The 26,741-nt window shown below is 35.4% G+C and overlaps 1 protein-coding gene across 35 annotated transcripts in view; it reads right to left on the bottom strand.

Annotated features, from left to right (window-relative positions):
- Nrxn1 (neurexin 1) overlaps positions 1-26,741 on the bottom strand; it is a 1,058,343-nt gene that overhangs the window by 120,600 nt on the left and 911,002 nt on the right. For 24 of the 35 annotated variants that reach the window (XM_085690899.2, XM_087907274.1, XM_087907276.1 and 21 more), the window contains 2 exons: positions 14,498-14,587; positions 12,802-13,121 (listed from right to left, as the gene is read on the bottom strand). In XM_085690899.2, coding sequence (XP_085547025.1) covers positions 12,802-13,121; positions 14,498-14,587 — 410 coding nt within the window. The remainder of the gene's footprint in view (positions 1-12,801; positions 13,122-14,497; positions 14,588-26,741) is intronic. The other 11 variants (XM_087907282.1, XM_085690928.2, XM_085690920.2 and 8 more) reach the window with 1 other exon arrangement.

Raw genomic sequence — 26,741 nt, 5'->3', positions numbered from 1 at the left:
CAGTTTATAATGAGAAAATAGGTCACATTTGTCCTTGACTACTATGTCTTCTGTCCTTTTCCAGGTGCCACGTTGACTCACTCTAAAGTTATCAATAAATTGATAATTAATGCCATGTTTGGAAAAGTCATTCATGAAATGTTGCTCAGGATTTGAGACAATATGTTTTGCTTGTTTGTTTTTGAGACAAAGTCTCATGTAGCTCAGGCTAGCTTCCATTTCACTAAGTAGCTGAGACTGACCTTGGGTTTCTGATGCTTTTGTGGGATGGGAAATTCTTCTGTATATGTATTGCTTCTATTGGTTAATGAATAAAACTTTGCAGAAGACAATAAGGTGAGAAATCCAAGTAAATAGGGTAGAAAAGAAAGCAGAGTCAGGGAGAAGCCATGGAGCTGCCACAGGAGAAAGCGCTGGATGGAACCTTGCCAGTGGGTCACAACCTCGTCGTGATACACAGATTATTAGAAATGGGCTAATTTAAGATATAAGAGCTATCTAGCAATACGCTTAAGCTATTGACAAAACAGTATTGCCAGTAACATAGTTTCTGTGTGATTATGTCGTGTTTGGGGGAACCAGAAATGAACGAACAGCCTCAGACTACACCCTTGTGAATCATTCCCCTACCCCTTGACTATTAGTGAATCCATACACAAATTAAAAAATTCTCAGCATCAGCAAAGGCTAATATAGAGAAAGATACTGAGTAGAGAAAATTTGAGTGCCTACTATGTGCCAATGACATGCCTAGGGCTTTGGTTTTGGCAAGTTTATTTGATACTCTTATACTCCCCTAGTATGTCATGATAACTTTGAATCATCATTATTCTAGGCTCACAGTATTATACATAAGTATTCAACAATAATGAGCCCACATCTAACAGTCGGAAAGGCACTGCACATGTTGTGTGTAGACAGGAAGATTATTTAGGTCAGTGTATGGGTCTCTCGGGGATTGTGTATGTTCTGCTACATCAGAAAACTTTAAAAATGGATGGAAAGGGGGCTGCAGTACCACCACTATTGCATGTATTGACTGAATGACGACATCTATTATAGAAGACATTTTTGTACAAATATAACATAGATTTTAAACATACTGAGGATAGAAGGTGGGTAATTACAGTCAAGATAGAGTCTAGCACCTTGCCAACACTCTGGTGAAGTGCAATAATGGAAGTGCATTTCCCAATATGCTTGCTATTACAAAGGGACTAAAATATCTTCCTGTGTTAAATTTGTCTCTGAGCTTCAATTGTATTAGTGATTCTGTTAATAGACTCCAAATCTGTGATACTCTAAAGCATTGCTACTGTCGATGCAGAGAATTCTCTAATGTATGGACTCACTGAGAGTCAAGAAAATGGTCCTTCTTAGAGGATTATGACAGGATCCATCTCCTCCTCAAAAATAGTATTTTTATACCTAGTAAAGGTGTGGCTCAGTAATTAACTATTTTAAGTAAAAATACCATAGATTCATATGCTCATTTTAGGATGAAAAAACATATACACACAGACATTGGTATTTTTCTTTCCCCTTTCCTCTTCCTTTCAAAGAGAGATAGAGTTATGAAGAAAGAAAGAAAGAGACAGAGATACAGAGATACAGAAAGATGAACAGAGATACAGAGAGATGGAGATACAGAGACAGAAAGACAGAGAAAAATTATACAACCCAAGCCATCCTCAAACTTGCAACCCAGCTTAGCTTTCTTTTTGTTTGGATAACTGGTATGTGTTCCACAACTGGTTGCTGTTTGGTTTCTTAAATTATCCTTCTAACTACACACAATGTAAAACATATTGCTAAATATCAGGTCTACCTACCAGTTTCGAATTGTATATAAATAGAGGGGAGATGAAGTAGAGTGAAATTTGTTTGGTTGATACCTAATAAAATCAGGTGAATGACATAATCCTTTTATTGATATCACAGCCTTAGAAATTTGTGTGTGTGTGTGTATCTGTATATATATACATGTATGTGTGTATATGTGTGTGCTTGTGTAATGCTTAGAAAAGTTTTAAGTGATATCAAAAAATAAGAAAATCAAATAAACTTGTACGAGACAAAACATGTCAGAAATGATCACAGAAATTTATAACCTGACATTAATCAAATAAGGCTTAATTGCTTTATACATCATAAATGATAAGCACATATTCTCACACATTTAACATTTCATGATAATTATATATTGGAAAGGAATAAATCAACATGTTTGCTGTAAGAATACCAATGTATTCAAAGATAAGGAGCTTACAAAATATTAGTACAAATTATTTATAGTGGTGATGAGATGAAAATATTAATAAATAAATATATTCTTTCACTTAGATATGGGCTTATTGTTTAATCAAAGAATTTTTTGTCCTATAACATAATAAGTGTCTTAAAGAAGGCACCAACTCCCCAATCCTCTTTTGCTGAAACTATTGCCATATCTTAATTTCATTTTATGTCTCAATGCTGATTAATGCAACAGTAAAAGAAATTATACCAAGAGCTATATATTCAATCTCATTCACTCAGAGTTGAATGACTGTCTTACCGGAACATTGCCATGAATCTTTTTAGCTCCCTAATCAACACATGCTACTGAGGCAGATCCTGTACCCATACATTTAAAATCCAGTCCTATACTGGGCATTTGCTTTGGCTGTTAATAACTAGGAACCAGTTACCAGGCACTTACAGAATGCTTGATCCTTACTAACTTGTGGCTGGCAAGTAGAGGGGAAGGGTTAAGAAGAGTGTAAGGTATCAGTAGTCAGTGTTGAAGTCTCCCTAACCCCCATACACACTGATTGTCATGACAACACTCTGTGTGGTCGTTTGAATAAGAATGACTCCCCATAGGTGCATGTATTTGAATGCTTGGTCTATAATTAGTAGAACTGTTTAGAAAGGATTAGGAGGTGTAATGTTGGTGAAGTTGTGGCCTTGTTGGAAAATGTGTATCACTCGAGGGTGGACCATGAGATTTCAAAAGTCTACACCAGCCCCAGGCTCATTTTCTGTCTCTCTCTCTTTGTCTACTGTCTGTGTATGAGGTGTAGGTTCTCACCCACTGTTCTATGGCCATGCCTGCCTGCCTGCTTGATATTCTTCCCACCATGATGGTCATGGACTCACCCCCCAAAACTATAAGCAAGCCCCCAATTAAAATGCTTTATTTTATAAGTTGCTTTGGTCATGGTGTCTTTTCACAGCAGAAGAGTAGTAACTAAGTCAGTTTGCATAATTTTCAACTCTTTCCTATGCCCCATCTCTCATCCTCACATTCCTCTGGGAAAAAGCCACTTTAATCCAAAGTGAATTTAGCTTTGCACATGCCACACGTTTAATGCTTTGATTCAGACACAAAATTCAGTTAATTTCAAAAATAAGGAAACTAACTGTCAAGGTTACAAGATACTTTGATTTCTTGTTTTTACTGAGGAAAACTGTACAAACGTAATTGTCATGGAGTAGCAATTACATGTGTAATTATTTTATATTTTCGGGTGAGTAACATGAAAATTTCATTTATTGGCAGTACAAATTCTCATGTAACTGCTGTTCGATATGGTTCTTATCCTATGTTGAGTCACGTAATCCGCATAACAAGGCTATGCAGTTATCATGTCAATTGTGTATGCAGGAAGTGAGAATGCTGTGAGGTTAAGGAACATGGTGTGTTTGGAATAAGGAAAGCTCAAGTTTAACATGGCAGACTGGAATCCTTGCCTTGAGTCATGGGGCTTCATCATCTGATCCTTTTCAGTGTCCAGCAAGAGCCGTATTTTCCTTATTTTTAAAATTTTATTACTGAGAATTTCCTACATGCACACAATGTATTTTGATCTTATCTGTCCCCTCCTCCCCACTCTAATTTTTCCTAGCACTCACCCAACACATTTCCCTCCCAAATTCATGTCTGTATCTCTCAAACCCACTGTAATGGATATAAGGTCATTCACTGGAATAGGAACCCTATCAGGGGCCGTAATCACTCTCCCTCTCCCAAACGCCATCAAATTCCAATGGATCTAAAGTTACAGGCGGGACTTTGTGAGCCCTTCCTACAACTACAGCATGAATTGTATTTATAAGTGACGCCTGAATACCTACAAAGGGGAGTAATATATGTCAAGGCTCCAAGAGTTTTTCTTGGCATGGTCTTAGACAAAATGCTCACATTTCTAAGAATTCCATTTCCAAATCTATGACCCAGGCATGTTCTGCAGAGACTGTGGATCTGCGCAAAACATGCCTGTAGAAACTATATAACTGTGCAAACATAAAAGTAAGATTGATGTTGAAAATGGCCAAAAAATATCTAAATTCACCTTTCTGAAACTGATCCACACAATTGAAGAACTACAGACTTTCAGAGATGGAGTCTTAGGAAAAGGTTAGCTGTGTTCCATGTTTTGAAGGAAACTTTAAAAAAGCTCAGAGCCCAAGGGGAAATTTAGTACTTCAAGGATACTGAGTATCATTTTTTTTTTGCCTTTGTAGCATAGTAATTAGAAAATGACATTTATCTTCTATGGCCATATAAATATTTGTAGATGATTTCACTGATTTTAAATGTGCTCATGTCAGATAAAAAAGAAATACAATTAATGAAATAGGACCATGTTGAAAATTTGATACTGTTCAGAATGACTGATATGGCTCATTTCACATTTGTTTTAGGAAAAAAAAATTACAAATATTGAATGATAGAAATGCTAGTAGATTCATTGAATTAGTCATTCAAATCAATTCATCAAATACTAAGTAAGTAAAAGAGACAATAATTTGTAGCCTTGTGTCATGGAATGTTAATTCACAAAACCTATCCATATAGACTGCAGAGAAAGTCTTCTCAATCTGGAGGGCACTGTGCACAATGAGTGCCGTAGGACCTCGACAAAAGGCAGAAATGAATCATTTAGGATGTAAACAATAAGTAGGCTGTACATAATGTCAGGAATCTGCCCTTTATATGCTTCGATGGGTTAATGTGGGAAATGAGGTAATTACATTTGCATTTTCAAGACAGTAATTTGCTATGTGGGTAAAAATCTACAATAATCACGACTAAATATTAAAGGAGGCAAGGCTGGTTGTTTATTCATTAGACTAAGTACTTTAAATACTATCAAAATTTCATCAGGTGTTATGTTTATGAATTGTATATGTTTGTCTTAAACAAATGTTTTAAAAAGCAATAAAACAAACTCTGTGGTGGAGTGATTCCTTGGCATGTGTTGTTTTATCCCTAGTACTTTCCTCTCAAATAAATAACTAGATGACAGATGATAATTGATAGATAGATAGATGATAGATAGATAGATAGATAGATAGATGATAGATAAATTACAAAGTTCTAATTTCCCTTAAAATACTCAGAAAAAAAAGACAGACAGTCCTGAGCTATATAGTTTCCATTTGCCTTCATGTAAGAATGTAAAACCACACCTGTTTAACTTCTGTCTCATACTCAGACTCACATATGCCCTAGGGTGGGGCTACACATCTGACTTAATTAAGATACTTAGAAGACAGAAGACACAGGCTATTAGCAGATGGAGCATATCTGCTCCTTTGTTACTTCCCCTGGCTTCTATGAACCCAACAGAGCAATTTACCACCATTGGAACAATCTAGAGAAGGTGCAAAGCTCTGTATCTCAGGGTATGTCTTAACAATAACATGCAAGTTCTCTTTGATAACAGATATTTTTATCAACAGTGGCTTAAAACTCATTTATTCAAAAACTCCCTTTTTTTGGCTTCTACAACCATAGGCATTCACATAGGACCAAGCAACTTTTTCCTATGATATCTGACATTCCACACGTAGTATGAATTTGTTTGTTTATTGGCCTGCTGTTCATCTTCCTCAACTACAATGTGAGTTTTATGCAGGAAAGTCTAATTGTGCACAATGTTGCATTTCCAATGACTAGAACAGTATCTTGCCTGGAGGAACTTCTGCGCAGATGTGTTACGTTGGGTAAGAAAGCTTATGAATGAACTCACATACTGTCTAGGTCCAGCTTTACCAGACAATATTTCAAGACCAGGTTTGCAATTTTCAATAGAATATCTTTTCATCCATTCAAACATCCAGACTATGCACTATGCATTGTCATCTTAAAATAAAACCTTTTAAAATGTGCACCTTTGATATTTTAGCCTGTCAGCAAAAAGAGAGGAAAACACCTTCTAAGCAGCACCTAGTTACCACAATCAAAATGAATTATAATGAATTATACTCTTCTCAATAGACACCATTAATTTCAGAGAACATGGCTTTGTATATCCTTTAAAATCTCTAACTACGTGTGTTTCTTTCCAACATGCACTAAAACTTGCTGTAAAATTGTACGTTGATTTAAGGGAATTCAGCAGAATGATTGGGTCAGAAGAAAATAAAATTAATTATTCATGGTACAAGTAGTTTAAAAATGCAAAGTGAATATCAGGAACATGCACAATTATAAGTAACACTGTCATTTTTTTAATATTGAAGCCCTGGTAAGATTAATTAATAGTTCTAATAAAAATAAAAATTTGTTCTTGGGAGTTACAAAGTATATTTTGTTAACTATGTATTTTTCATGGAAATATGTGTACACTGCTTATAGTTTTCAAACAAATAGTATTCATTTTACATGAGTAGCTGCCAAGTTTCCAGGAAGCAATTGCAGTATCTAAAACATTAAACATTTATCCTTACTTGAACACTAATTGGGTTTCTTTTCAGAAAATCTTGAATTAGTGGGTTCAGTCTCAGTGACAGATGTGAAGTACACAGTCTCTGACAACCTATCACGAAGAATATCAGTAGTCCCTTTCCTTGAGTAGATGTATTGTGGGATAATGCTCTTGCACACGCTAAATTTCGTCACTCTTATAATAAAATGCTAATTGGCCAGTAGCCAGGCAGGAGGTATAGGTGAGCATCCAGACTAGGAGAATTTTTGGAAGAGAAAAAGCAGACATGCCGTCATCATCCAGAAGCAGAGGAGGCAAGGTGAGAATGCCTTACTGAGAAAAGCTACCAAGTCACACGGTAAAACATAGATAAGAACTGGGGTTAATTTAAGTTTTAAGAGGTCATTAGTAATAAGACTGAAAATAGGTCCAACAGTTTGTAACTAATATTAGCCTCTGTATGTTTATTTGGGATTGAATGACTGTGGGATCAGGCAGTATAGAAACTTCTGTTTACATAGATGTCCTAAGTTAGCCTGGAAAACACTCATCCAGGATCCCGAGAAAGGCTCCAAGACATTCTATCTATATGGAGTGAACCTGTCTCCATCTATAATATTTTCTGAATTGTTTGAAATAAACTCCTCCAGTAAACAAAAACAAAGCAACAAAACCCAAAATCTCTCAAAGCATTGTTGTTTATACTATCTCCAGATTTTTTAAAATAAAAAGAAGGAAAGGTCTTGGCTTCTAAAAGCCAAGACAAGATCTTACAACTAGCTTAAGCTATGCACATATTGGATGAAGTTCAATATTTACTCATATATGATTCTCTTGCAAAGGTTTTATGTGTGTAAGAAAAAAAGCACGTACAATACAGTTTTATATGCTGTAAAAATGTTCCTGAGAAACAAAAAGAGCCATTCTCACTAATTACATCGAGTAACAGGTAAACACTAGAACTCTTAGTGGCAACTGGGATGTGTACCTGCCCTATCAAAAAGAAAGGAGCATACCTATGCTTTGTTAAATAATGATGAGAGGAACTAATTAAGCACACCAAGACAGGAGCCAATTAAAATTGAAAACTGAGAAGAGCTCCAAAGTCTCGTAGTGACTCACTTATTACAGAGGCACAACAATACCAGTATGAGGGAAAGTCAAACAGTCAAATCACAGGACACTGTGGTTGCTTGTGTTGAAAGTAAAGCTCAGTCTGGGTTTGATATGTTTTTTTCTATTATACTATATTTTATGCAAGAAAAACAACGTTAAGGGTTTGAATTATTTATTCTATATATAGTATGTAAAATAATCTTGAAGAGAAGAAGAGAAAATACCATTGAATATTCCAGGAATATTCCAGTAATACCAAGTCATAATTCAGAGGAAAAAGTCATGATATTGATCTTAAAAGAAATAACACACTAGCAATGAATAATCTGATTAAAAATCAGAAAAAGATTAAGACTCTTGGGTGCTTTTCTTTTGATCACTTACACAACGATTAATGCAGAAGCTATTTAGAACTGGACACAGCACTTAACAGGCAAAAGTTTCACATGACAATCTCCAAAGCCAAATGGCACTCCATGTTTGGAGAATGAATTGTGATAATATTTTTCTTGTGAGAATAGGATTCCAGAAAGTTTGTAAGTCTTATAAAGTTATGTTGAGTTAAGCATTCCAGTAATACAAGATACACAGAAGTTATTCAACTCTTGTAAAAAGTTATCAAGATTGTCTTGTCCAATACTTTTTTTTAAAAGTCATTCCATTTTAGGTAGTCATTTCTACTATTTCATTATTCTAAATCATGTAAGGTTAAGAAACCAGTATGAAAACTGTTCATCACTCAGAATGAAAAACTTTTTCTTTTTATCTCTTAAAGTATATTTACTTATAAGTGGGAATAGATGGGCTTTCACAGAGAATATTCTGAACACTCCTCTATTCACTGACTCTGTGAAACCTGAAATGCATTTCTCACCCAGTCCCTGCCCTGCAGGATAGCTGAACAAACATCATATCATTTATTTGAAGTGATTCCAATTTAATTCTGGTGGACCAAAAATCTGTTTCCACGGTTCTAAAACATGCCACTACCTCTAGGTACATTGTCATTGTCACATAAGTGGCTCAGTGTTATCACTGAAGAAAATACAATTTGATTGAAAAAAAGTACAGTGTGGCTTTCTAAAAATGAAATGACCTCTTTGGTATACAAGTTAGTGGGGGACTTAATAAAAGCAAGCAGATGTGGTTACCGTGGACAAAGTTTAAGGACAGATATTTGATATAACCTTTTAAAAGTAGGCAAAGTTTTGGACTTGTGATTTGTATCACAAATTACTCATTAAAGAAGGTGTGGAACATATACACATTAGAGTTTTACTCAGCGGTAAAAAATAATGACATCTTGAATTTTGCATGCAAATGGATGGAAATAGAAAACGCTTTACTGAGTGAGGTAACCCAGACCCAAAAAGAGGAATATGGTATGTACTCACTCATAAGTGGATTCTAGCCATAGTTAAAGGTCTTTGAGTCTATAATTCGTGATCCTAGAGAAGCTAAATAAGAACGTGAACCTGAAGAAAATCATATAGTTATCCTCCTGGATATTAGAAGTAGACAAGATTGCCAGGCAACACTGGGTGCACGGGAGGTGGAGGGGTGGAAGTAAGGGGAGATGGTTAGGTAGAGGGGAGAGGGGGAGGATTGGGGATGGCTTGGGGGAATGGGAGAGGGGAGGGAGGAAGGATGGTTATGGGAGCAGGGAAGTTTATATCTCAACTAAGGGAGCCATTTTAGGGTTTGCAAGAGACTTGATTCTGGAGGGGTTCCCAGGCCCAAGGAGAGGTCCCCAGATTGTTCCCTGGGCAGCAGAGGAGAGGGTGCCTGAACTGGCCTTGGCCCATAACCATACCGATGAATATTTTGCATATCACCACAGAACCTTCATATGGTGAAGGATGGAGATAGAGACCGAGACACACATTGGAACACTGGATTTAACTCCCTAGGTCCAAATGAGAAGCAGAGGGAGGGAGAATGTGAGCAAGGAAGGCAGAACCAGAGGGAACCTTCATCCGATGATGGATAGAGATAGAGACGGAGACCCACATTGGAGCACTGGCCTGAGCCCCCAAGGTCCAAATGAAGAGCAGAAGGAAGGAGAACATGAAAAAGGAAGTCAGGACCGCGAAGGGTGCGTTCACCCACTGATACAAGGAAACTGATCAAATGAGAGCTCACCAAGGCCAGCTGGACTGGGACTGAACGAGCATGTGATCAAACCGGATTCTCTGAATGTGGCTGACATGGGGGCTGACTGAGAAGCCATTTACAATGGCACTGGGTCTTGTTTCGTCTGCATGGACTGGCTTTTTGGGATCCTGGTCTGTTTGGATGCTCACCTTCCTGGACCTGGAGGGAGGAGGGAGGAACTTGGATTTCCCACAGGGCAGGAAACCCTGACTACTCTTGGTAATGGTGAGGGAGGAGGAGAGGGAGTGGGGGGAGCGGGAGGGTATTGGGAGGAGGGGAGGAAGTGGAAATTCTTTAAATAAATAAATAAGGAAAAAAATTTTAAGATACTTGTATAATTTTTAGCAATCAAAAACTACAGATGTAATATACAGATCTATCTATGTATTTTTATCTACAGTCATCTCTCTATATATATCATCTATCAATAATGTTTTTGTATTTATAGGGCAATTAAAAATTTAATTCTAAGATGAAAATAGAAATGAATTATCCTATAATTAAAAATATTTTGCTTTCTTTCGTAGTGATTTTCCTTCCTTCATAGTGTATGTTCAGTTGTTACCTTAACTCATACACATGTGACTGAAAAGCATTTCAAAAATTATTTCAAAAAGTAAGATATTGGTTTCCATTGACTATCAGTAACAGCTGATATGTACAATATTAAAACAAATTATTTAATCGTTGTTATTGCTTGGTGAAAATTTTAAAGATTTAAAATATCTACTTTTAAATGAAGACAGTACTCTTAGACTTAACTCAGTATCTCTTCAAATGAACCAAGCAATCACTAATTGAATAGGTTCTTTACTTCTCTATATCACTACTGCCCTTGAGCTTGGAATAATTCTGAAAGATTTCTCATTGATAATTAATGAGGACTGAACTCTTTTCTCTTTGTATTAAATAAAGTGCAGCCAAACATCCTTGAATTTGTTTCTTAAAATTAAAGTTATTTGCATATTTAAATTTTGTTATAAAAAGAAGACATTATTTAAATTACATTAAAATGATTGTCATTGTTCATTTTTTGAAAACACATGAACGTTTTTCTAAGAATTTTGGCTGCTTAATTAGCAATGATACACGCTTAGTAATACAAATACTAAACCAACTCAAATTGTATTTACAGAAACATTTTCAGCCCCATATAACACACTTGCATACTCTCTTAGCTACTATTTTATGTAAAGGAAATACTTTACTAATAATACATTTATTTTTTCCTGTTTCAGATTTGCCTTGGCCAAATGGTTGTCATCCGTTGACCAACAACAGCTTCAAAGTGAAGTGAAAACTAAGGCTACCCAGCATCATGACCAAGCAAGAGTCTGTCTAAAATCACAAGTCTTTATCCAAAGAACTGAGTGCTATGCCATCAACAGTAGCATAAATCTAAACAAAGTACAGATAGCAACATGATACTCTTCAAAGTCAACATTCCTATTAAAATTAATGTCATGAGGGTAGTGACATCTGCCCAGAGAACAATCTGTCCTTGTAGATAGTTAGAAATAATACATAATAGAGCATGTCCTATGAGACAGCCCTCTTTGTTTGCCAGATTCAAATAATAAAATCCAAATGAGATAAAATGGCTTCTTATTATTTTAAAATATGCAATATAGCATGTACCCCATTTATGAAATTATATTTCAATATTTGGTCAATTTCCTTGTTTACCTGATTAAGTACTTATTTTACTCTTTCTTAATCATTCATACAATTCCATCTATTCAAAGTAAGAAATCAGCACACCTTTTTCCCCTCTGAAACAATCTTAATGACATGATATAGTACTAATACACACAGAACTTGTTTTCTAGTGTTCTCTTTCCAAATCTGATAATCTCATTCAAATGCCTGATTCAAAAGCTGCTTTTAAAATAATTGTTGTCATTAGTTTCTCATTTGAAATACAGTTTCCTGGATAAATAAAGATCATATATTTGAAAAATCATTACGTGATAATTATGGAAGACATTCATTATTAAGAGCAAAATGAAGCCACCAATCTTGAACCACAAAAGAACCCGCAAAATTCTTAAAGAATTAACAACTGAATTATGTGCAAAGCCTACATGTGTCAATAAGGTTCTCACATCATTCAATATCATTTCAACAGCATCAACAGCATTTAGTAAGTCTTTATCGCTGCTCTCTGATATAATATCAATGATGAAATCAGCACATTATTAGGCAATCAGTAAGAATTTTGCCATTGAATTTATAGCTTGCCAACTCTACCAATATCACACTTAATGATTGTTTTCAAAGGTTGCAGACACAGAATTTAGCAATAAGCTCGTTAGTGTTAATTCTGTTTAATTACATTATTAATTAATTACACACTATGCAAAATATCTTGACCCTCAGACAACTCAGTGAGCACTTTCCTCACAAATAGAAAACAAACCCATCATTCATCATGGAATCTATGCACCTAACTCCTTTTATTTTGAGGAAGGGCTAAGCTTAATTAAACAAAGCCTTTCAAATATGCCATTCATTTATTTGCTTGTTAACCTTAAAATTATAGTTTCTCCATAATTAGCAGATCCTCCCTCTACCAGTTTGTGCTAAACCAAGGCTATCAAATCAAAGTAGCAACTACCAAACCAATACAGAGCCTTTTTCTGTCTACAGACTTCTATGAAACAACATCCACCATAGCTCATATTCGTAGACGATGGATCACATACAACAGCTTCCAAGAAAGGTGAGCACACAAGATCAGAAATAGAATCCTGTTAGGAAAAGATACATGCTCAGAAAAGTCCTCTTTGATGAGGACAGATCCAGAAGGAAAGGGTGACATGCAGGAGCTCACCTGGCTGACAGGCTCTTTCGTGGGGGGCTTTCCTCTTCTTGCCGTGCTGGTAGCCAGGGTTGTGGTGGTCTCCATGATTGAGGTGGACATCTCTGACTGCATGGCAGTGGCTGTCGACTCAGTTGTCATAGAGGAAGGCACTTCACCAACCAGCCTCACATTCCCCACTATGGCGATGTTGGCATCATTCTCTGCTGCCATATTCAGAACTTTCAAGCCATTGTAGTAAAGCCCAGAGAGCTGGCCCTGGAAGGGCTGGCCCTGCTCTTTCCCGCCAATTATTATGGTGGCTTGGCTATTGAAGATTGTGAGCTGACGCCCTGTAAAAATAATATTACATACATGCAAAAATGTTGATTGTGAACTCTACATTCTACAAAGGATGATAAAACAGATCTTTCATGGGGGTGGATAATGAGAGCAATAAACTATAAGAGAGGCAATTGACTCATAATTCATTGCTTAGAAATGAGGTGTCCATGAAATGCATAATTACTGGCAAATACTTATAAATTTTCAACATATTATAAATGTTGTGCTTTTGCTAAAAAACCAATCAAACATATATTATAAATCAGATTTTAATCCCCTTTTCCTTTGCCTCAATAACTTGTTGTTGGTGTCTCAAATTCAAAATGTTAAATTTAAAAGTATGATATAGTTAACATTTCAAATATTTGTTATCCTAAAATCACCTCTGAAACTAATCTGTAGGAGCTAAAGTCTAATTTTAAATTTTATCATAAAAAATTCATAATCAACATAGTGCCCATACAACTCTATATGCTATTCTTTAGAAAAGTTTATTTTTTTGGAAGGCAATAATCCTTTGTTATTTCAATTAGTCTATTTTCCGGCAATCACACTGAAAGGAAATGAATAGTTTACATTGAGTAGTTTGTCCGAGTCAAAAAAAGTTTCAAAAATATTTTTCTGATTGGCTTTCAGCAAGTCTATCAAAACAAAACAAAACAAAATGAAAAAAAAAAACAAGAACAAAACCAAAAACAATAGCTTCAGATGTAAAAAGTGGTTTCAGGAATGATACACAAATCGATGGAGAAATTATGGCACATTTCCATCAACAATCCTAGCAATAGTACCATGATCATCAAATGGAGCTCCAGGGGAGCAGAGTGCCCTCCACTCAGAAAGCATGCACACAAATTTAAGTTCCGTTTTAATTAGGGCTTGTTCCCAAATGGTCTCAGAAGCTTCCAAACGTTAAAGGGACTTCATTTTTGACTGGCAATCCATATTGCCCACTATTTAAGATTCCTACAGTTTAAACAAAGAGTTTGCTTTTTTTCAGGACCATGATAAAGATATCCGAACTACATATGTTTTAGTTAATAATTTAGAGGCTGGAACATGGATATAATCTATAAATGATTTATCATTTTTGGTTAATGCTTGCTCTGAGTACCTTCATAGATTGAGTTAGTGGATTATATTTAACAGTCCCTTTAACCTTAAGTTAACTGGGTAAGATTATTATACCGTTTGTGCTTCTAAAAATGTATAGAAATTATTATACAAGGTATGCAAATATTACTATCTACATTTTACTGTTTTAAATTTTTTTTAATTTAGTTTTACGGAAAATTTATTTTTATGTTTATTAGTGTTACAATGAAGTACTACTTGGTTATGTTCAAATTATTTTTTTATTTGAAGTTTTAATCAATGTTTTTACCTTTGTCGAGTAGCCATTCATCAACTACTCGACCAAGTCGATATGGAATTCGCTGTCTAGCAATCGCCAGGCGCTCGTTATCATTGTTTCCTTTAAAGTTTAAAGAGACATTTCATTGGTTAAAATCTGTAAGGTCAAAGGTTAAAAGTTAATACTTAAAGCTTGAGCTATACAGTTGCCACATGATTTTTTGAAATTTGGAATTTTAAAAAGTTCTACCTAGAACATTTCATGTTTCAGACTTATCATTCATTCATTTATTTTATTTTAGCAAACAAAATTATTCCTATGTTAATTGAAAATTAGAAATCTGCATTTGAGCTAGGTTATTAAACTTATGTTATAGACAGACCCGAACAACCAATTTAAACAGCATATAATCGCTTTACAAAAAAATGACCCTTGGCCTCAGGGTTTTGTCTTTTTGATGTTTCTTATTAACTAGTTAAACATGTTCAGCTACAACAGGTTTAAGTTTACAAAATACATTCAAGCTCTTATTCCAGATTGGAAATTTATGAACACCAAACTTAACACCGTCTTTATCACACTGAAGCATTTCAAATAGGCCTAGCAGACTTTATTTCCTATTAAGACCACATATTCCCTTATCATTTCATTTAAGAAAACCACAAAGTCCAAACGGTTCTTGTGTATTCTACCAAAATTGATTTACCAATCACTTGTGCATCTAAGAGATTACATCTCATATCATCAAACATGAGTTAGGAAAGGCTTTGACAAAAGTGACTTTTATTTGAGTGTCCTTCAGTTTCACTAAAGTTTAACATGCTGAAGCATAAAGCATTAGAAGAAATTATGTTTAAATCCTTGTATGCTCAAATACCTGCTTACTTATTAAAAGTATTTAAAAAATACTTAAAAAAAACGGTACAAGAGCTTAAGGTCCAAATGAGTATGTAAACAGTGGCTCTTGGCTACAGATCTGGACTAAATGAGAGTCTCGCTTCACTGACTAGAAAACTCTGTCTGCTAGGAACCCTGTTCACATTGACCTTGAATCATGCTTGCAAATAGACAGTGTTTTCTTAATCTATGAAGCACTTAAAAAGAGTCTGTGCTGCTGTCGGTGCTCAATAGTGCATTTTGAAAGAAGAGCTTTTCTATTTCATGAAAATTAGGTAGAATAGAAGTTGGAGGCAAGACATTTTGGCAGTAGTTTGAGTAAGGATTAAGAGTTGAAAGAAACCTTAAATTATAGTGTTACCTATGTAGGATGCCTGAGGTGTTTTGCAAAAGAAGGAAACAGATACACCCTTCCCTCAGATTTATTTATTATTTATAAGAGACTTTCACTTTTTATGCTAATGTTGTGATGTATTATACTTACCATAATAAACCTAGCCTATCATAGCAATACACCTTGGAAGAAAGAGGAAAAAACCTGTCCTATAAACCATCTCAATGAACCCATTACTCAAATGTCAGTGTGACTGAAAATATTTCACACATTAATGTTCAATTTAAAATGTAATCAAGGTTGAGACAAACATATATTTGATAAAATCTTTGAGCTGTATTTCTCTAGACTACATAATAATTTAAATATTGTAAAGTTGTATTTCATAGTGTAGAAATGAATTTTTTGAAAACTGAATCTTTAAAAATGATATAAATAGCATAAATTCCAACTTCTACTTAAGAAATGTATTCACAGCTTGTGTGTGTATGTAAGTATACTTTAGAAGTATGCAAAAGCTTGCTGGTTCCTATCCTTGAGAAATTCCTGTCAGTGTGACTATTGAGAAACTATGTGATTTTCTATAATGGTTATGTTTTTATATGCCTAAATTGAAAGGTAACTACAAATTATTTTTCAAAAACACATATCCTTTTCTCTGTGGACTTCCTTATTAGCTTATATACTCACAGCAGCTTTAGTGGCATAACTTCCCTCACAGCTCTATGATTTACACAGTTCCTTAAGTAGATTTTCATGCTAGAGCTTTCCCATTGTCTGTGCTGAGCCATAGCTCCTCAGATATCATTGAAAATTAGTTCTGTACATCCCTCCTACTCATTTACCTTGACTGTCTTTAACATCTCTCTGCCTCTCTCTGCAATAAATCTAACTGATTCTCCACACACTAGCTAAAACAAACGTACCACAAAACCTTTATTATTGCCTGTAGGACACAATCTTCCCCCTTTAGTGACTTTATCTGTGCACTCTCAAGTCTACACTCCTTCCACTGCTTCATTCACGCTCCATCTTATGGCCCTCATTCTCTCACCCCACTCTTCACAGTTGCACGAGGACCTCAATTCTCCTAAAGCTATCCCGTTTTTCCTCTGGACTTTTTCATCTGTAGCTTCTTCATTTGAGATACTCTTCCTTTCTACCTCAAACATCACTCATTAATGGAAGTTTCTTGGCAAAAATGTTGCTTGTTCAGAAGGCATTCCATGATATGTTCAAGAACGAATATATGTCTACGTTCTTCTCAACTCCTGAAATACATGCCTTAGAAAGAGGCATTAAACTTAAAAGTTACTTATTCAATTAATAGTTTCCTTTGTAGCTCTGAAGCAGCATGAAATCGAATACTTTATGTAGTGTTTGCTGAGATGCCAGTGTTTTCACAATACCCATCACATAGAATTCCATCCTACAGCTGTACAATGAAATAAAGAAGGAAATCTTGTTTCCAGTTCTCATAGTTTCTGTGGAAACATGTCCACATTTCCAAGCACAGGGACATTTAGAAGAAAGTAAATTAAATCACTATGTCCAGGAAATAAATCTCATATAGTAAACATCCCTTTGTGCTTTCTAAAGTGCGTGTGTTTGTGGGGGTAACTCCACATTTCTCTTAAATCTTTATCTGCTGTATGGATTTCTACTGATCTGTACAATCAATCAATTCATTATTTAAAAGATGCTCCCGATGTCATAAAACAAGAAAGCATAGTTTTTCATAATGCAGGAATGGTGGCAGAAAGGTCTCAAATAAGATGAGTGAAAATAAATGATATATTCTTTAATAATGAGTGGAAGAGGACTCATAAAATATGTGAATGCTTTTAATTTGTCCTTACAGTGTTGACTGACTCTATCAGTAGAAGATTAGGCCTGATAAGGCCTGATTGAATTCAGCATCAGTTTGAGAAGATCTTTGAGATTCAACTAAAACAAGAACATAAACACTGCTCATGAGAGAATACCTCACATCAACTAATGACTATGAAAATAAAAACAATTTACAAAGTAGAGAAGGTTGTAAATATGGGAGTGAAAATGCAAGATAATTTGTAAGAAAGGCAATCAAGTAGAGGAGGTCATAAACTCTGTAGCCCTGAACATCAGATGTCAGTGAGTTGATATAGCATCTTCCTTAATAAAAAAATCTGAAATCAAATGACATGTTATTGTTTGTAGATGTAATACGTGGAAAATCAGATGACATTTGCTATATTTAAATTCATATTTACCTTACTTTTTTTGTACTTATACTAGATAAAATGTCAATAACTTTTCTGGGCACTCATAGTATGGTGAATAAATGCTAAATAGAATAGAGAGACACTGCTGGTTCTTCTGGTCTGGGAACTCTGGGCTCAACTGATCTACTGCTTCAGCTTCCTTGTGCTTGAAACTGTAAGAAGATCACACTGTGGTACATTGTTTTAATAAATGGTGCAAATCCTACTTCTATTACGGTGTGTAAAAGGGCCCAAATTGTTCATGTATACCAGCACTAACTATATTTTATCCTATCTTTATGATTGCCATGAGAGGTTGTGTAGGTAAAGAAGTAATTGAAGTATATTATTTTAAGTATATTATTTAAAGTACTTCCTTTAAAAATAGGGAATAATAAGTGTTATACTTTAACTAATTATGAACAAGCACAAAATATATACTATGCATGACATTAAACAAATATGTGTCTCTTTTATGTATTGAAACAGATTATTCAAAGAATACACTACAAAGATGTTATGAAACTGGAAACAAATTTATGGTGATATTAACTTTTAAAATATTAAAATTTTTTCTTAATTGTATTTAATCTTACCTTTGTTCAGCATTTATTAATACCTTAAATGTTATATAAGGAACATAAACCAACTCATTTCAAAAGCCCATGTACATATACAATTTCCAATCTCTTTAATGTATTTATTTTTAGGGGAAAGACAACATGTAGTACAAAAGATATAGGAACACTGTGTAAAGCTTCTATGTGTAATGAAAGAAAGCTGATAAAGAATGTTAGCTGGTATTAGGAAGACAGAACCTACATAAAATGCAAGGGAAACTGAAGATGGAGCTCTGGGAAGAAACAACTTAGTTTTTTCAACAGAGGGAAGGATCCTACTACCAGGACTCAGTTATGAATGATTTATCCTTGGGAGATTATTTACAGGGTCCAAGATATTTTTCAACTTAATGATATTATAAAATTTAACTATGGCAATAGGTTCAACATCTGGCTCAGATTGATGTAGACAGATCTGCTTGTTACTTGTTAAATGGTTAAAGGATGGTTGTTTAGCTGGCTATGGCAGCCCTATGTGTAATTTTTGTGCTAGAGAGGATGAGGACCTGAATTGTTGCAGATTAGCATCATCCTGGAACATAAGTGAGGTTCAAAACAGCCTAGCTGACTGCATGAAACCATGTTTCAAAAGACAATACAAAAAAAAAATGTTAAGTTGCTCTCTTAAATATTTTTCTAGATAAAATCAGGGTAGGGATTCTTTGCTTAGTTTTTTTGTCCTCTGGTTAGTCATGTGTGGACTCAGTCTGTTGGTATCTTCACTGATAATAGCACCTATAACATATACTTCCTGTTGCAGTGATTTTCAAGCAAAGAAGTTGCACTATGAATGTTTGGAGTTCTTTTATTCTGTTCGTTTTGTTTTTCAGAATTAGCAATGTGCCGAATATTTTTGACAAGGAGAGAGTATCCCCACCACCTATCTCTGTTAACATCACTATGAGAACACATGTGGAGGTCGGAATGCACCTGTTAGCATTAGTACCCTCCATTTGCAGTGTTGGATCAAACAGAGACCAACAAATAATGCCTCAGCCTCCTTCACTGACAAGCCATCATGATCTTGCTGGAATCAGGAGTGAATGATGAACAGAAACATCTGTTCACTGAAAAAAAGCATGGAACTCCTGTTTTGACTAAATCTATACACTAGCATTTTCACATGAATGGAGAGACTGATCACTTATATCCCCTCTAAAATGTGTGTGTTGCAGTCTAGTGGCTCCAAATCCACACTCCATCTCCCTCATCCATCCACATGCTAGGTTTACCTGAGGGCATTACTATGACCAGTCATGCCATCGTCTTTTAATTATTCATCAGGAATCTTTATTTCTCAATGTGTTAGTGTTTAGAGGAGTGAGTCAGATTACTGCCCTTTAACACCTAAACTGCATACCCCTTTCCTGTGATAAGACCCAGTAAGATGATGGTCATCATGACCCCAAACGTACACTCTACCAGACCCCAAATATGCCAGTGCTGATCTTGTATTGCTGAGCCTCCTTAACTGTAAAAAGATCCTTCTTGCTGTGTTCAAGACAGCCTGCTTGTGGATGTTATCACAGGAGCTCAGATATCAGACTTGGATACTACGTAACTAAAAGTGTTTGGTTTAGCGTTAAGCTTAATGGGGAGACTCAGAGAACAAAGGGAAGGGGAATTATAAACATAATTTTAGATCTATTGGGTAACAAATAATCTGTATGGATGTAAATACATGTTTTCCTATACCGCTCTTAATTCTTCATTCTTTTTAATTGTCCCCTGAGAATCACATAATTTGTATTAACCTTGAAGAAAAGAACAGAGAAAAGCAATACTGGATTGAACAATGTCAAAGAAAAGTATAATAATAGAGAAAAAAGACAAGAAAAATACTTTTGTTTATACTGTAAGCTTACTTCATGAGTTTTTAACATTGTGCAGGGAAACCTAAAGAGTTCTGAAAACTATATGTACTTAAAGAACCCTCTGGGAGATGACTTACTTCTTTTGATTTTACGGGAGAATGCAACACTTGACTATGCCTTGGTGCAGAAGGCAAATCAAACCTTAACATAGTTTCCAAATTGCTATAAGTTTAAAAGCAACATTGTTGCATAATTTTCACTAAATACTACATGTGTTGTTATGTGATAAAGTAATACGTAATTTCAATGGTAGTATTCTTAATAAAGGGATTGTGAACATCAATGACATCAATGAAGGAACAAAAACTGGAAAAAATAGCTATCATAGTGAAAATATTGCCATATACTTCATTTTGTTTCTTACATCTCTGAAAATGTGTTATGCATCAAATAAACATATCAATTGACTTCTTACCTACTTATGCAATGCCCACTGGCTGCTTAATTTTTAACCTCTAGACATTTGGTTCCTTTTCCAATTCTGTTCCCTAAGCCAGTCTGTCCTGAACACACACACACACACACACACACACACACGTGTCTGGCAAATTTATTTCTTCCTTAAAGGTTAGCTTAGGTTTCTCAGGGAAGCATTTCTTGTGTTACCATCCCTTTACCAAATTACTGTAAATCCAATATGCGATCTTGCAGCATTTCATAGAAATATCCGGAAACATGATGAATAGATTCCTACAATGTGTTCTGTACTGTGTAGGGTCCTTGGGACAAGGGCCAAGTCTATGTTGTCTACATGTTTTATTCTTAAAACAATGCTGGTCAGATTGTGATTGGTAAGAAATTCCAAGGTGTATTCTAAATCCACTCAAAGTATATATTGTATGTTAACGCAATGGTATTTGATGTTCAAGATACATAGGGTTGGTGCTTATCAGCATGTGCAAGTTCCACGTTCTATCAAACATACACACACATGCACACACATACACACAAAGTCACACATGACTCATAAAGTAGATGTTAGTGCTAACTAATTCTATACATGTACTAGGACTTAGCTGTCTGCTCTTATTTAATTGCCATTGAAGTAAGAATGGGCAAGTAAAACTCTGAAATAAAGTATTTTATGCTTTATCCATTATTTAGACTCCAGTGGGCTCTCATATTGTGCAAAAGTATATGTTGGCCAAGAAATAACACGACTTGAGATTTTTGTTTTCTGATGGCATAAAGAGCTAATGGCTGATTTGGTCAGAGAGAATTTCTGATGATAATTTAATTCCTCAATTCACTGTGTACATATGGCAAAGTTTGAGGCTCAAAGATTCTTCATATTTAAATTATATAACTATATATATGCATTTATATCATATATATAGAGTTGCTGAGATTTTCTTTTTCTAAAATTAATTTTAACGAATATTTATATCCTTTAAATGAAGTAGTATGTAGACTTCTGAGAGATACTAGCTTCTAAAATTTGCCAACAAATGTATTAATGGTATATTCACAGCACTGCCTACTTTTGACTAAGTAAAATATGAAAACAACTGGTATCTAACATTAGGCAGAAAAAATCATGAACCTTGTGACTATGGAAGTCAGAGACTTGGGTTATTTTCTGTACTTAGAAGCCCTTATTGAATAAGGGACACATAACTGCCAGAATCTAAAGATGACCTACCCCCATCCAACAACAGGATATAATGAACCAATAACCTACAACTAAATGTTATGTATTCTGAAAAATCAACTTTGCAATATATAAATTAAAGAATTTAAAGGACCATTAAGAAATCAGAGAATAACTAAGAAATCAGAGAATAATGTATTGAATAGACTGCATGCTTTATGAATTGTCCTACTTGTACATAGATTCTTTAGGTCAATACTGACAATGAGCCTAGACCATAAGAACCTTTTATTCCACAGATAGAAAAACTGCGGTTCCAGCAGACAATGTGGTTTGTATGGCATCATGAATAATTAGTTGTATATGACTTCAAAGCTATTCCACTGCACAGCTGAGGACGGCAACACTGGCTTTTACCAGTCTAAATCATAAAAGTTCAGTATCTTTTCAAAGTACTTTCTTATATAATAAAAGATGTTATGGTCTTGTCTATTAAGTGTCTTTCTATAAACTTTGGGGTGAGATTATTCTCTTGGGCACATGAGAAGCTGAAATCTTCCAAAAATCCTTGTGGATTCACAGGGAAGCTAATATAATCATTTTCATTTTATAGATTAGTGTATAGAAGCAGAGGTATAGTAAAGTATCAAAAAACATTATAGCTGAGAACCCAGCAAAGAACAGAATTTAGATTTCTTCATTTTATAATGAAGCTTTGCCATGCATAACTACTGAGGCAACAAATGTTACCAGCATTCTTTGTCTTCACACTGAACCTGGAAGACAAGCCCCAATCATGACTATCTACTAAATTTACTATCCTATTTATACTGACCCATTCCAGAGACAAGTTGGAAAAAAAAGAGGATCTAAGCTGTGCATCAAAGACAATGCACTTCATCACCTATTAAGAGAAGGGACAGACGTTTGAAGCACATCATATGTGATTTTATTTGAACTTCATATTTGTTCCTTTCATCTTCATTCTTATCTCTTGTGCATTATTTTTCCTCTATTCATTTTTAGAGTTCTGTTTTCACATTGCTTAGTAACCTAAAGCATGTAGTTAGGCATCTATCCTTTTCAGATATGCCTCATTGTCCAAAGAGAGAGAAGATTTTGTTCTTCTCTGGATTCTAGATACAAATCCTGTTTATTTTTTTTTTTTTGAAAGCTTGTTAAATGCAAACGTAACAGCCTGACTCTACCATTTAGTTAAGAAGCACTGTCAGAAATCTGAGTGTGCGGAGTCACGTATGAGTCACAGGGGTCCTACCTTAGGGCCACACACACTCTGGGGACACAATGGACAAAGACAACTGGTATACATTACTACCCCAGATCAGAGACCGTGTGCCACAAGCATATAATTTGCCACATGCAGAATGCAGAAATTCAGAGACAGTGATGGGTTAGAACAAAGAAGCTGTGTTTTAATACAAAGTGTTTTCACACTGATCATGAACTAAATTTCAATAAAATAATAACTGGATAAAATGTGCTGATAATGAAGAAGGTTTGTAATTGATAACTTCTTTTATATTTATAACAACTTCAAATTACAAAAAAATCTTAAATGAATATACTTTTCAAAGTAAGGGATGTCTTAGGCAATTAGTGATATGATTAAATATAAATGTCACTAGACATCCACAGGTAGTATGCAAAATAGCAAACACTAAGTTCAAATATGATACAAATTAGTAATATTTAAAGGCAATATATAGATATAACAAATATTTTCCAGAATATTGTTCAAAATGTCAATGGTTTATTAAATACCACATGTATACATATTTTAATTTTCCTCACACTGCTGGCCTGCAGAAACTTACAAACATCTTCTGTCAATTAAATACAGTTTCTTAACGCACTGCCATGTCCCCAGGTCCCTGTCCATCAGCTCACTTAATGCACAGGGCAGACACCAACAAGGAAATTGCTCTGTTTATGACTAGTGCTTCAGATGACATTGCAGCTCCTCTGAGAAACAGCGAATTCAGGCACTTATGCAGCATATTGATAATACTTTCCTGTGGATGACTGTGATGTGGTCACAGGAGGCCATGGGCTGACTACTACAGGATTCAATGGTGCATTAGGGAAGAAACTATGAACAGTGCATGCCTAACTGACATTGGAACTTTCCCTGCTTTGTGTCCCTCTTTCCTAGAGATCACCATTGAAAGAGTCAGCTTTCCTTCATACACAAATTTGTAGAATCACTTGCTCCTACTAGTGGTATACATTCAAAGCATTTTTTAAAGTTATTGTCCCATTAGATTAATCAGAAATAAAGAGAGTCTTGTGCATTTTCTCATTGTCTGTGTGGAATAATTTCTTCTCTAAGCTATCATACAACATATGTTTCCCAATGCAAAGAGACAGGATATCATGTTAACAAATCAGCAGCAAGAATTGAAAGCAGCAGGTAAAAGCAGATGCCTACCTAGGTAAATTAAAGGTCATACTGTGTTGCAACAAATGCTAAAGATGCCTTTTGTGCTAGTTGTGTAGCATTTAAGATAAAAGAGAGTTAACAGCAACAACTACAGAAGGGCCACAAACAGACAAGATGATGACCAAAATAAATTAAGTGTGTGCAGTGAATGTCATTATGAATGTCTTATGAATGTCATTTTGCCATTTTCTAGTTATAAAAATCTTGAACACTTTCTAAACCATAATGTCATAATATCTAAGTTTTTCCACCCCGATAAGAACTTAATTAAAATATATTCTCTAAAGCATCTTCTCCAATATCTCCTTTATAAAGGCCAAGAGACTGGTGCAGTGTAGCTAGAATTTCTATAACTCTCACAATATCTTTCTCCTGTTCTTCTGTAAATTTAGATAGTTTCTTTGAAGGAAGAAAGTAGAGGATGCTTTATGTATGGTGTGATATGTCTGAGTGTGACATTGAGATTTCTCAGTGTTCCAGTGGAGAAAAATGAACCTCGATGGCAAGAGGTTCATTTTAAATGGACTCAAATCTATTTTTTCCTTGTAATTGGAATGCAGATTTTTTATCTCAGTTGGAAAGATGAGATTTGTCAACGATGCACAAATGACTTAGTATAAAATCTCTTGGCTTAATAAAGGACAGGCAATTATATTACTGCCAGTACCTTTCAGTTTTATAAAGGGCAAAAATCTCCTAAAGAAAATATTTTAAAAATTTTTGTATATGAATCCTCTGAAGATAGAGTCAAGATTCCAAAATATTTTTCCTCAAATCAGCAACAAGAATGATGCCACAAAACTATGGATACAATAGTGGTATGCATAACTTGGCTGTAACCAACAACTTTCCAATTGAACTTAAGGCTCACCCACCAAGAGGGAAGTCACACAAGGAAAGTTAGTTAACTATCCAGAGCTAGAGAAGTCATGAATCTTGGGGGAGAAGCCACAATCACCACATTACAAAATCAGTATAATCTGACTACCTTCTAAATATTCATCCCTATACCCAAAGATAGTGTAGTTCTTATGCCTCATCAAAGGAACTTCTTGCTGCAGAAAGAGACCATTACAGAAAACCTTGATAAAGCAAAAGAGAACAAGAGACTGTGTGGAGTCAACTTCCAACGGATACTTTTACAACACAATTCCTGCACTTAAGGCTCAAAGATCATTGCAGAAAAAGAGGTGTAAAGATTGTAAGAGCTTGTAATAACTTGAATTATATGAACCCCAGAGGTGAAACTTTTTGAGAAAGATTAGGAGGTATAGCCTTGCTGGAAAAGGTATGTTACTGGGGGTGGGCTTTAAGGTGTCAAAAACTCATGCCATTCTCAGGACCACTCCCCTCTTATGCTTGTGGATGAAGATGTGGTATCATTTTGCTGACCTTCCCTGTCATCTGGGTACCCTGTCCCTTTAAGAGACAAGCTTTGCCCACTCCCAACCCCCTCCTCTTCCTGCAAGGCAAGCAAATCCCCTGCTTCCTCTGCAGCCTACTCTCTCTTCCCATATGTCCCTCTTCTGAAGAGGTGACTACTGCCCATCTCCCTTCTTCTCTTCTTCTCTCCTTTCCCATTCTCTCTTTCCCCCTTTCTTCTTCTCTTTCACCTCTATAACCCACTAAATAAACTCTATACCCAAACTCTCTTTCTCTGCATGATGGATCTGTCTGTCTCTCACTTGTCACAGTCTCCAACCCACCAAGAGGACCTGAGGCCTCAGGTGGCCTGCTGTTGTCCCTTATGAGACCTCTGCCCTTCATGGAACCAGTCCCACCATATGTTCATAAATAACAGTAAGCACTTAGATACTGCTCCACTGCCAGGATTGTCTGCTTGCAACCATGCTTCTTACCATAATTGTCAGGGACTCACCCTCTGAAACTGTGAGCTCCACAATTTCTAATTATTTTTAGTAGTTGTCATGGTCATGGTATTTTTATCATAACAATCAAAAAGTAACCAAGACAGATATTGAGGAACAGGAAGTATGGTGTAAGAGTGTTTCTTAGAAATGTCAGAGAAACTCCACCCATGAAGTCTCATCAACATGGCTGCCTAAACAAGACACGAACAAGGATGGTACTACTAATAATATAAATAATGAAGGGGAAAAATACCCTGAAGCTTCAACCCTAGACAAAAATACAGGCAACAAAAGAACATTGAGAGCAGGATAATAGTCTTTTCTGATTGGTTAGCCAATACTGTTGTTAGCCCTGAAATAACTTTCATACAAGTAACATTACA

Source organism: Myodes glareolus, chromosome 6 (assembly GCF_982192425.1).
Source record: "Myodes glareolus chromosome 6, mMyoGla1.1, whole genome shotgun sequence".
Lineage (NCBI taxonomy): Eukaryota > Metazoa > Chordata > Mammalia > Rodentia > Cricetidae > Myodes > Myodes glareolus.
The sequence above is the reverse complement of the archived record's forward strand: the minus strand, read 5'-3'. Positions and strand labels throughout refer to the sequence as shown.